This window comes from Orcinus orca, chromosome 9 (assembly GCF_937001465.1).
Source record: "Orcinus orca chromosome 9, mOrcOrc1.1, whole genome shotgun sequence".
In the NCBI taxonomy this organism is placed as follows: Eukaryota; Metazoa; Chordata; class Mammalia; order Artiodactyla; family Delphinidae; genus Orcinus; species Orcinus orca.
In genome coordinates, this window is record NC_064567.1 from 64,511,780 (window position 1) to 64,524,930 (window position 13,151).

The 13,151-nt window shown below is 35.7% G+C and overlaps 1 protein-coding gene across 1 annotated transcript in view; it reads right to left on the minus strand.

Moving 5' to 3' along the window:
- Positions 1-13,151, minus strand: part of THSD7A (thrombospondin type 1 domain containing 7A) — a 456,281-nt gene that overhangs the window by 208,095 nt on the left and 235,035 nt on the right. The window contains exons 3-4 of the mRNA XM_004265544.3: positions 11,211-11,459; positions 8,035-8,216 (exon numbers count right to left, since the gene is read on the minus strand). Of these exons, the coding sequence (XP_004265592.1) occupies positions 8,035-8,216; positions 11,211-11,459 (431 nt within the window). The remainder of the gene's footprint in view (positions 1-8,034; positions 8,217-11,210; positions 11,460-13,151) is intronic.

Genomic DNA, 13,151 nt, shown 5'->3' on the forward strand with positions numbered 1-13,151 from the left:
CTCAGGAATTTTCAGATGTTTCCTTCAGTTTTAAAAGTTTAGTCATTCTCATGCTTCACTGAACAATATCAAGTTAGCAACATAATTTTTATTGAGTTTTATGTTTGTGAAGATTATCCTTCACTCTAAAAATACTGGAGAAAATTCTGGGCATTTTTGATTATCCAATAAAATTTTCTGTCAAATGCTGTTTAATCAATCCAACCATTAAATCTTCTGGATAGTTTTGACACTGCACACATATATAACTCAAATCAATCTCATGTTATTTCTCATGTTAAAATAAAATTTTCAGCTGCACTTTGTATATAAAGATGGCATTACTGCCTGGGAAATACAACGTGTGATCTGTTCAGGTATTTTCTAGCAGTGGTAAATGTTTGGACTGAGTAATCCACACTCTTAGTTTGATCATGGCAAAAAACTTATAAAACAGTTGGTTGGTCTTATAATAATAACAAAAACAAAATGACTTTCTGTAATAACCTTTAACTCTGACATTTGAAAAGTCATATTTCCAGATTTTTAGTCTTTTTTATTTGGTATTAATTAGATTGTCTCTAAGAAAACAATGATTTTTTTTCTCTTGTTCAGTACTTTTATTGAATTGACTCATTTTTATTTAATCCCTTTTAGAAAAGTGTGTATATAGATAATGTATTTTTATGTTAATAATTATTTTTAATTTTTTAACAGGCATAATAACTTAGTAATATATAAGGGTGCTCAATATCTCTACACTTTCCCAAACAATACACTCCTTATTATTTCCTCCTGTCATGTATTATTGTTGGTCATTAACTAATTTACAGTGTTTTAATCATGAAAATTATTGTTGTTGCTTCACACATATTTATACTTATTTAGATTACCCACATGCTTACCAAATTCCTTGCACATCTTGAATTCTTCTCTTTCTGGGTTCAATTTCCTTCTTTCTAAACATCATTTAGCGGTACATTCAGTAAGGGTTTATTAGTCCTTTCACTTTTGTCTTAATTTTGCCCATAGTTTTCAATGATAGGTAGTTGGATAAATAATTTTAAGTTGACATTTATTTTCCTTTCAGTACTTTCAATATATTATTTTTATTATATTGATCTTCTGTAGCTTTTCAGAATTTCACTGCTAATTTGTTAATTCTTTTGTAATTAATTTTCTCCTTCTCTCTGTTCCTTTTAATATGTCTTTGGAGTTGATGAGTTGAGAATTCACTACATTGTATATGAAGTGTACATATATTATTATCTTGCTTGCAAATTTTCTTGATCCTGTATATCTTGTCTTTCATCAATTCTAGACAATCCTCTCATCTTTTCTCTTGATTGTCTCACTCTGAACCTTCTTGTTTAATTCTTCATGACTGTTATCCTTGCTTTCATTCTCAACTTCTATTTTCAGTGTTGCACTTTGAATAATTTGCTTACATTTGTCTTTAGTTTACTAATAATTGTTTATCTCAATGTGTATAATCTACCCATTTGTTTATTTCCAGTTAAATTATTTTTCAGTTCCAGAACTTTTGTTTCTTTCCTTTTTCTTTTTTTAAAATCTGGTCTTTTTAATTGTGACTCATTATATTTAATGTTTTAAGTTTTCCTTTACATCATAAATAAGTTTTAGCATATGTATTTTATAGTTTGTATCTGCTTTTTCTAATATTTCCAAGTCTAATATTTGCAAATCTAATATTTAGTCCAATATTTGCAAGTCTAATTTTACTGTTTGTTAGGCATTCTAAATCCTGTTTACAATGAATTATTTTTCCTCATGTAGTTCACAAATTTGAATGGTGCAGTTTACCTGGGAAAATCCTGCAGCTTAGGTTAAGGTATTCCCATCTTTAGAGTTTTTGCTTTTGCTATGTCAGGCACCTTGCTAATACCACTGCCTGACACCATTTCTTATATTAATTTTCAGCTTTGTGGTCTTTGGACTTATGGAAGTACCATACATTTGAAACTTAAACTCATATGAGTACAGGCCCATAGTTGGAATTTTTAGGAGAGGTTTGTTTTTGCCCTGATTTAAGGCTGAAGCTGATCTGCTTCCTTGTTATCTCCCTCTATAGGTAAGTTGAATTTCTCTGCTCAATCATTGACGCTATAACCCTTTGAGGCTGATGAAGTAATGCAGTATTTCTGCTTGTACTCTCTTTCTCTGAGTACAAGTTTATGTCATGCCCTCAAGTCCCCATAATGTAAACCCTTGTTCTGTACCATCCCTACCCAAGGGCAACCACAGAAAGCATCATCTCAGACTTCATGGTTTGCTTTGGGAAACTGTTTAATCAAGATCTCAGTTCTTCTCTTAAAAGTATTTAAAACAATATTGTATCCTGAATGTCTAGGTATTTTTTAAAGGATGATTTTCAGCTATTCTAGTCTGCCACATTGCTGGAAATGTAACGTAAGTGCAATTAAATAGCCATTTTTAGGTAAATAAAGTTAAGTAATGTGCAGCAAGATATAAGGCCAAGCAGAAATGAAAACCAGATTTCCTGATTATCTGTCTGGGGTTCTCTTGAAAGTAGTCTTAAGATGAAAATTCAGAAGATTTTTAAGCTATCTATATAATTAGAAAAGAGGAAAATAGACATATAAAACTATTCTCTTAAATGAGTGGCCAACCTGACACAAAGTGTATACATTTTGACTCTCATCATTTGACCTAACAACTAGATCATGTGTCCTCTATTCCAAGTCAGAGGTGTGAATAGTTAACTATTCAGGGGTGAAGAATGGTGTCTGTGGATATAGCCCCTAGCTGAAATAGAGAATGTTTAAGTGTACCTGAAATGCTGAAGAGACAATTTTCAGACAAATTTAAAAGGAAATTGTACTATTTTACAAAGGGGAGAGTAAACATGTCAAACAACAAATGCTTATTAAACATTGACTAAGTCAAAGGTACTGTAAGCATTGTTATCATGTTTACACAACTTCAGAGCTGCCTCATTATATTTTTCTTTGATTGCCTTTTTGGTTGAATACTTCCTGACATGTCATTAGTAAGCTCTTCCTCTACTAAAAATTGTTAAGTTACCTCTGGCGTAGACCAATGACCAGCTTAATCTAATTCTCAGAATGTAAGTTTTTATTAGCTTCTATCCCAATGGCTGAAACCTCCTGGCATCGCACCTTCCATTTTGTAATCCACTGATCACAGAGAAATTTCCTAGGGAAACAGCCCTTCTCTTCCACAAAATATCCAGAGGACTGATTTCCGAGGAAGGTTTGATTCCTTCAGGGATTTAGGATTTAAAACATAGGAATGTTTTAGTTATTCTATAATTATATCACAGTGCTTTTTACAACCCACTGCACCAGTGTAGGCTATGTTTCCCAAATGTAGCCATTATGTGATTTAGTTCCTTCTTCATTTACCATAGGAAGATTAAGAGAGAACAAAGCGGTGTGTTTAAAAATATAATGATAAATTATGAAAAGTGTTTATACCTTCATTAATTTACCACAACAAAAGTATTCATAACAAAACTTTATATATGCTTATATAATTATGGTATTAAAGTGACATTTTTAAAAATTAATTTATTTTTTTGGCTGCATTGGGTCTTCGTTGCTGCGTGCGGGCTTTCTCTAGTTGTGGTGAGCGGGGGCTACTCTTTGTTGCAGTGTGCAGGCTTCTCATTGCAGTGGCTTCTCTTTGTTGTGGAGCACGGGCTCTGGAGTGCATGGGCTTCAGTAGTTGTAGCACGCGGGCTTAGTTGCTCCGCAGCCTGTGGGATCTTCCTTGACCAGGGCTCGAACCCGTGTCCCCTGCATTGGCAGGCGGATTCTTAACCACTGCACCACCAGGGAAGTCCCCTAGTGACATTATAAAGTCAGTAAATTTAAAAATCTTTTTATGTTTTTCTATAATTTATATCTATATAATCATGTTCTAGAAAGACAAGAAACACAAAATCATTTCTATTTCATGGGACAGCTTCTATTTCTAGCAAAATAGAAAGTAAAAGTAAATTACTATCTTTCCTAGAGGGTTTAAGAATTATATCAGGGAATGTACAGAGAACCCTGATACACATTTCTGATTGAAATGTTATGCAAAATAGTCTCACGCACCTGTTATTTCAAAAGTGATGGATAGGAAAGATGCAGCACTAGACTTCAATGAACTCTCTGATATTTACTTTCTGAAATAACAGGGAAATAGCACCATAAGCATAGCCTTTTTTTTTTTTTTTTTTTCAAAATAGTGTTGACTGAAGTGGGCTAGTCTGTGGAAACTGTAGATAAAAGACTACAATTATAAAGAATTTGCATTTCATTTAGGGATGGTGACTATTTTATTCTTATTTCTTTGCAGATGGGAAAATATGAGCTCTTTATTCATCCTTCTGTCTACCCATTCACAGTACAATCATCCTTCCCTCAATCCATCTTTCTACTGATTCTCCAAACCTTTCTGCCGGTTTATCTCATTCTGTGTCATCATACAGGCTCATTATCCAGGCTGTCTATCGTCATAACCTCAAATCCCACGGACCTTCTCCAGATTTCAGTGTGGATTATTTGCTACATTTTCTATAAAGGAATGTTCTAAAATCTCCTATAATATAAATTGCAGTAAGTTTTATGGTGCTTTATAACCAATACCTTTGGTGCCCCTCATTTAAAAACATGTTCAATCTGTATCAAATGGAAGAATTTCTTGAATTACTATAGCTAAAATCTACTTTCAAGTCACTTTGAACTCTTAAAAAAGTCAATTCGCGTTCATGCATCTAATGATCAGCAACATTTTCATCAGCTTTCTAGGACTTATGCTGATAACCTCCCCATGGGCAAGGCCTCGTCCTGTCATATCCTGAGAAGGATAGAGTTCATGCCAGCGTAAGTTGGATATTCTTCAAGCCTACTGGAATTCTGAAGGGCCAGATGACAGAAACTGCCAAAGATTTTACTACTAAGTCTCCTCCGTACAGAACTTGTCAAGCCTTTCTTCTAAAGAAGTGATTATGGAAATTTTGATCACCTGAATATTGTTCTAGAATTGGGAGAATTCCAAGAATAAAATGTGGATACTCTCCAATATCAAGCAGATATATTTTTCCTATTGTCTACAGATGCCATCGCCAACTTAATAAGTATTCTGATAATTCAACTCATTTCAAGTTTTGAATAACATACTTTACACTTTGTGAGAACTTTAATAATAAATATTTCAATTTTCTGCAAATTAAATATATTAGCTCCAAGGAAAAGAATTTTTAGGGCCTTGTGTGGGGTGAGTCAATTAACAGTAGTAAATACGCCAGTGAATAAAGTGATTTAATATGACCCTGCCTTTGTGCTAAGGTGGTCATTATCATTCTTCTGTGTAATATGATGTACGAAGATAATAAAGGAAGTTTATGTGAATTTCATATCACTTGTTTACAGTATTTTTTGCATCAAGAAATTTTATTTTTGAGCTAAAGTATTTTATTTTGAATTAAGTTTTTTTTTGTTTTTTTTGGTTTTTTTGCAGTACGCGGGCCTCTCACTGTTGTGGCCTCTCCCGTTGCGGAGCACAGGCTCTGGACGCGCAGGCTCAGTGGCCATGGCTCACGGGCCCAGCCGCTCCGTGGCATGTGGGATCCTCCCGGACCGGGGCACGAACCCATGTCCCCTGCATCGGCAGGCGGACTCTCAACCACTGTGCCACCAGGGAAGCCCTAAGGTATTTTTAATAGTTTGGTTATGTGTGAAAACGACATTTATAGGACACAAAGTGTGAATCTACAAAAACAAAAGTGTAGTCCTTGTTCTTCTAATTAAGTACAATATGAATTGTTCTTAGAGTAGGTTGTTCATGGTTACACAGTCAGGATTTCTTGAGATCAGTACCTTCTAACTAGGATTGAATGAGGAAGTTATTTTGAGAGGTTTCCCTGTTTTTATAAAGTAAGCTTTCATTCTTTCTTATTTGTTTAAGAAGACAGACTGTGAACAATCTTCACAGCCCACAGTCTAAGTATTCTCCATTCACACATATTTACAGTCTTTACATGTCACCCTTGGGATGCTGGTATATTAAACAAGTTTCCTATTGGGCAATGTTAAGTACTTCTAGGGGGAACTCAGTCTAAGTTCTAAGAAAAAAAAGCTGCAACTTTTAGCAAGAATCAGCTATTTTTGCAATAAGAGTTTTATTAATATTCTTGGTATTGGACATGAAAGGACACAAATTCCTAAGTTATTCATGTTACATACTTACATGATTAAATATTAATTTTAGGTGAATTGACTACTTCCATGTCTATTAATCTCTGCTTTAGCATTTGCTTTAGTCCAACAGATACATCTTAATAATAATATTCTTTGTGTTTTCCCTTTTTTCTGTGACTTACTTTTGTTGCTCTGCAGTGCTTTGACAGCAGTAGAAGGGGAATTCTATGACAAAATGATTTTTTTAAATGTCCTGTTGCAATTCAGAATTCTGAAGGATCTTTTTGAAAGCAATAACCTACAGGATATAACTGACGTTCAGAAACTAAAATCTAATCTACCTCTAGCAGTGAAATTATACTACTCTGAAAGGACTGCTATAATAAATCCACCTAAGAGTGTTAAAAATGTAGCCATTAAAGTGGCCAAGACAATATTAATGTACTAACATTACATGTTTTATGGTATTTCCTTAAAACCTCAAGATACGTTAGTAGTAAAATGTATCCCTAGGCTAGATTCCTAAATGAGCTAACGTGCTGTGTAAAGCTAGTGGATACAAAACAATTAAATTTTTCAAGTTGCAAATGCAAAACTTTAGTCCTTATTTCCCAAGAATTACTGGTCACCAGTGCCACTTCTTTTTTGGGGGAGGCAAAGGAGCCATCTCTTCTTTTGTTTTATGAAATGCCCACTTCATAAAACATGTATGAAGTGTATGTGTCATAACTCAGCTCAAGTTCCACCTCCTTTGTGAAGGTTCCTCCTTCTATGATCTCCCTATGGTTATTCTAAAACTCAATTATAATGCATATCATACTGCATTATAACTATTGGGCTGTTTGTGTGCCCTCAAGATGACCACGAGCATTTTCCTGACATGAAGTTTGTATTGATATTTTCATCCTCACCACCACACAAAATTTCTGGAGCTCTCCTGGCAACTGATCAATATATGTTGAATGTATTAGTGATAGAAGTCCTGCAATCCCTCAGGTAGTGAAATGTAAAAGGGTCTGCTTACAGCATTGCTTGAAAAGTCTCATATTTGTGTGGACTAACGGGCTACTAATTGAATATAAACTTGATCCAATAATGAGTAAAAGTTTAGAGTTGAGACAGGGCAGAAGTTGAGACACAGATGTAGAGAACAAACGTATGGACACCAAGCGGGGAAAGCCGCAGTGGGGTGGTGGTAGTGGTGTGCTGAACTGGGCGATTGGGATTGACATGTATACACTGATGTGTATAAAATTGATGACTAATAAGAACCTGCTGTATAAAACAATAAATAAAATTAAATTAAAAAATTAAAAAAAAAGAAGTCATGCCTTTGGGTTAAAGACTTTTTCCTGTAGTTTTTTTATTTTGTTTTGTTGTTTTGTTTTTGTTTTTTTTCCTGTAGTTTTATTCTGTATTTATTTCTTTTAAATTCAAATTGAAATTTTCACTCAATACCATAATTAACTTATTTTTTTCAACCCCATTATAAACAGCAAAATAAGGTGCTCTTTTTACAAGCACGTTTTACTTCTTCTTATATGAAGAAAAGAAAATTTGGACTTTGGAACACATACTTGCATTCTATATGTATCCTTACGAGATACATCTTTATTCTATTTTTATAATTAATTACTCCTACTAAAGAGAGGTTTGTCAGTGAATCAGAACGGACCAAAGATGGAACTGTATTAATTATTTTTACAACCATAATTTAGACTACTGTTCACCCTAGTCAATATCAGCCATAATGTGAACAGAAATATGACTCTTCCTGCCCCAAACGGCTACATATACACCCCTGCAGGATGATCCCACTCTTGGTCTCCACAGTTGAGTACTTGAGAAGAAAACAGCTTACCTTCTTTGTCCTTGTGGGAGTTTAAGTGTGAGAGGAGGTCCTCGTTGGCCTGCACGCAGTACACCTCTCGGGTCTGGACCCCTCCTCCGCAGAGGGCCGTCTGGTTGCCCCGCCTCTTGTCCTGCTGACTGAGCAGAGGATCCACACGGCACTCAGTCCACTCTGTAGTCCTCCAGCCATACCTAGATAAAGAAAATGATGGCAGTGGCAACCTGTTTACTGAATAAAACTTTTCTCCACTCCTATTTTTTGTTCCTCAAAAAGATTAATCTGGGGCTTTCCTGGTGGCACAGTGGTTGAGAGTCTGCCTGCCAATGCAGGGGACACGGGTTTGAGCCCTAGTCTGGGAAGATCCCACATGCTGCGGAGCAACTAGGCCCGTGAGCCACAACTACTGAGCCTGCGCGTCTGCAGCTTGTGCTCCGCAACAAGAGGGGCCGCGACAGTGAGAGGTCGCACACCACGATGAAGAGTGGCCCCCGCTTGCCGCAACTAGAGAAAGCCCTCGCACAGAAATGAAGACCCAACACATACAAAAATAAAATAAATAAAATAAAAATTTATTAAAAAAAGATTAATCTGAAAAATACTTGCCTCTTGAATTAATCTTAGACTATATCTAAGGTGCAGGTTCACTTTCAATCCCTTCCTCTACATCCTCATCCTGCTCCATTTAAAGAGGGGTTAAATTTAACATGATCCAGTTTTAATTGCAACTACTGGAAGTTACTTATAAATATTTTATGAAAAGAGAGCATAATGCTGAAAACATGAAATTTTATGTTCAATTAAGCTGAACTCAGGCTTGCCCTTTCTTGATGCTTATAAGCAAAGGAAGGTTGAATCTGAGAATGGAACACATTCTAAATGATGATGAACCCAAACATTTGTTTTGTCTCTAACAGAATGCATGAAAATTGCAGCTTCGTACTGGATCAAAATTATAATTGTGTGTTAGTAATAAAAATGTAACATAATTCAGAGTTTTCTCTTTATTGTTGAGAATAAGAGTTGTTTTTTTTTTTTCCTGTAGCACTGAGCATCCCTGATGAGTGCTGATGAATGATGAAAAGAGCTGACGTTTCTAATCAGTGGAACACAGGAAAGATGATCTGTGATTCTAAACTAAAGCTCCAATAAAGATTATAATGTGAAAAAAATGTCAGGGGATTGTCAGCCCAACACATGCTTTAAGGAGATAGACCGGGAACCATTTCCCGATGCCACTGAAGATAGAAAGTGACGGCATTTCTCCACCTCGAGGAAAATGGATATTCTAAAAGCACAAAGAAAATGGCTCATGTAGCACTTGGTTCCACTTTAACCAAGATGCCTCCTTAGTAATCAGATTAACAGCCAACATAGGTACAAATGGGTGTGCTAATGTTCACCTCAGTTAGACAGAAAGGTTAAGTGGGCTCTAGGATGTCTCATCTAGAGGCTTTGCTTTGTCAGTGGTAAAGTTTCATGACAGTAAAGCTGAACTTCATGCTCGTTTTTCAGTTTTTATAAGTGGGGATTCATGGCTTAATAGAGGTGCAGGACTGGGGCATCCAGGAACAACACTCTTGACATACATTTATAAAGGAAGTGCAGCATTCAGGTCAATTCTAAAAACATGGATACTTGATGCCTTGGGAGGAGAGACAGTGAAGGAAAGTAAAACCAAACAAGTCATTCATTAGGGGAGCTAAAATGAAAATTTTGTTTTTTTTTATAGAATGGAGTCCCAATTTAGGTCATCTTAAGGAGTCCTGTGAGAGGAACAAATTTTTAGTAACGTCAATTGATCGCACATTCTAAAAAAGTGCTATCATCCATAAAGGGTTAGAAGAAAGATTCAGAATAGAGATTTTAATTAATAGCTAATGGCGTTTGAATATTTGAGAGGATAAAGAATAAAACACCTAGCTTGAGACAAAAATGGAAGAAACTTGTAGGAGACAAAACACTCTGATTAGAGAACCTGGAAACTTCCTTGAAACTGTTATGTAGAGGGGAACACACAAGTCAGCAGGACACGCAGAGTAGTTAGGAAGAAAACTCTCTAGAGCATTCCGTCACTTGTTATATCAGAGAAGGGATGATTCCAAAGTGCTGCATAATTGAAGATCTTGTCTGAATCATTACTATTCTTTGTTATTATTATTATTACTGTTAGAAATGGCAGGAGGAACAATAATAGTAGCAATTTTCCTCCTCACTGTGTCATGCAGTTCAAGCTGTATGCATGTTCTCTAAATATTTGAAATATTCCAGGGAACCTTTCAATGAAGCTTGTGCATATCTACTGAGAAACTAAGATTCTGTAAGTTGTTTCATAAATATTCTATATTCAGACTAAGCTGAAATATATTGATCACCAAGATAATTCACAGTAATGTCTTGGAGATGATATTTTTTAAGGATAAAAAGAATATAGTTACGCTGCCAAATATTTCAAAATTAGTCTTATTTCATCTGAATTCAATGCACATTGATTGGGCACTTACTGTGTGCCTGGTCCTATGACATGCAAGCAATTAAAAAACAAACAAGCCCCACCCCCAAGGTTCATAAGCAGTCTTTGTCCTGAAGGAGCTTACAGTCTCATTATTTGGATATAGCATTTTACTCTATTCAACACGAATTGTTATATACAGTACTGAATTTTAATGGGACTTGCTCAATAAGCAATAGGAACCTGTATTTTGAAACTTTATTTTACCTTATAGACTAGTTGACAAACTACAGCCAAATCCAACCTGTCCCCTGTTCTTATAAGTAAATTTTATTGGAACATATCCACACTCATTTGTTTACATATTACCTACAGCTCCAATGGCAGAGCTGAAGCGTGACAGAGACACATGTGGCTTGTAAAGGCTAACATGTTCACTATCGTCTCCTTTACGGAAAAAGCTTGCCAATCCCCATGATAGAAAATACACAAACAGGGAATTGCCGTTAAAAATCTAACTTTCATGGAGACTGGGAAATACAGCTTGTTAAAGACACTTTTACCCTGTAAAACCAGTCATTTTTACAGGATAGTGTTTGTAGAGAGATATTTTTCTACTTAGAATTTGTAAAAATCTCTATTTCTCAACATACTATCCAGTTGAAATCAAACCGCTAAAGGAACATGCAGTTTGGGCAGACAGGGCAGCAGATGCCACCATCCTTTATTTACTCACATGGCACAGGGGGCAACTCCATCTCCTTGAGACACACAGGGTTCTTTTTCCTCAAGTTCTGGACACTCCTTCTCACTGCCAATAGGAAACTGCCTGATGAGCCGCGTCCTCACACGGGTGCCTTTAGGGGATGCCATATCATGGCACGTTTTTGAGCAGGGGCTCCACTCAGACCACTCTGACACCTGGCACTCTTTGGTGATCACACAGGCCTGGAAGGTCAGCGGCAGCTTCTCTTGTTGGCAAAAGCTGCAAAAGAGCATTAATATTCTCATCACAGACTCACAGGCAGGCATGAACTTTGTCTTCTACACGCCAGAGTGAAATCAGCTTGGACATTTTTATTTCTACTTGGAGGTACAATTCCAATTTCATTAAAAAGATATCAACATTTACGATGTGTAAAAGCTGTTAGACTCAAAGCTAACATTTGCATTTCCTCCTATTTTGTAAGAGTTGTTAAACCACTCATAGGAAATAGAAAATAAAGGGGTTATGCAAAATTAGCTGAAACTAAGTTTACCATATTGTTCATTTTACTCATTCCAGATTTGTCTTTATTTAGAAAATGAGGAACCAAGAACTGTTAACATATGATAATTTCCATTTAGTGATTTAAATAAACATGCCTGGATAACTAATACAATATTGAACAGAAAAAGTAATTTAATTTATGCTTAACATTATTTTTAATACTGTTTGAAACTTTAGCTGTCAATTACAATGTATCCTTATTCAACTACATCAACTTTTCCAGTTCATACTTTAATGTAAGGTATACATATGAGTATATTAATTAAATACATCGTAAGCATTGGAAATATAAATCTATTTAAGCTATATTACTGTAGAGATATCCTCTAAATAGATCTCTAATTCATCGGTAAAGTATTTATGTTCAAATTCGTATCTATCTAATCCTCCTTGAATTAGAGGGATGTTGAATTCTAAATTGTAATGTCTACATACGAAGATGATGTTACAAATGTCATCAACTACGGGCATATGCACTTTGAGGGGTTTTCCTGGCATTGGATGGCCTTGCGTTGATTCTTAGTTGAACTCCTGCCCATTCTCAGTAACTAGTAGCTCACGTTTACAAGACACAGGAGGCATGCTGCCACGATAGGGCATCTGTTCCAGTGGGAGAGTTCACTGATAATTCTGTCTCATCATTCAGCTGCTATATTTAACTATGATAACCAACCATACAGAGAGGCAGGTCCATTTTAATATAACAACTCACATACAATCTTTTTAATTCTACTGGCATGTGTACAAAAATTGCATTCCTAGGAGACAATTAGAGCTCAATATGTCAAAGTCAGTTTGTCTGAGCTGAGAGGTCTGGGCAGGAGAATCATCTGAGAGTGGCAGTAAAAGGGCCCTGTAAGTCAGCTCTGTTCTTCTTATAACAACAGAGAGGACCAGAATCCCAGTTTTACTCAAATGTCATATATTGAGTGTTAATGATGCATTAGGTACAACACTAACCTTAGAACAAAACTTTCTCTGTGATGAACAAGTTTTCACTCTAACACTTGTGAGTTTATCCAGGAAAATCAGGCAAAATGATGACCAAATGATGACCTCTATAACTCCTTTTTTCCAAAACTCTCCATGTTAATTTCCTCTTAGATACATTTCTAATCCTTCATGAGATTGTATTCATATACATATATGCATATGTTATCCTCTATGTATTACTTACCAAGTCCATATTCTATGTAGAGGCAGAGAATTAACAATCCCTTTTAATCTTTTGTGGAGAATTTGACCATCAGTTAAATACCTCCAGTTACAGTTACCTGGTAACCTGATGAAAGCTGAAATATCAGCTATGTTACCAGATAATATTATTTATGATACAATGATCAATTTTGATAAATTCCATTTGCTCTGGAGAAACTAAAACTACCTGGTAGGCAGCCACAACTCTGG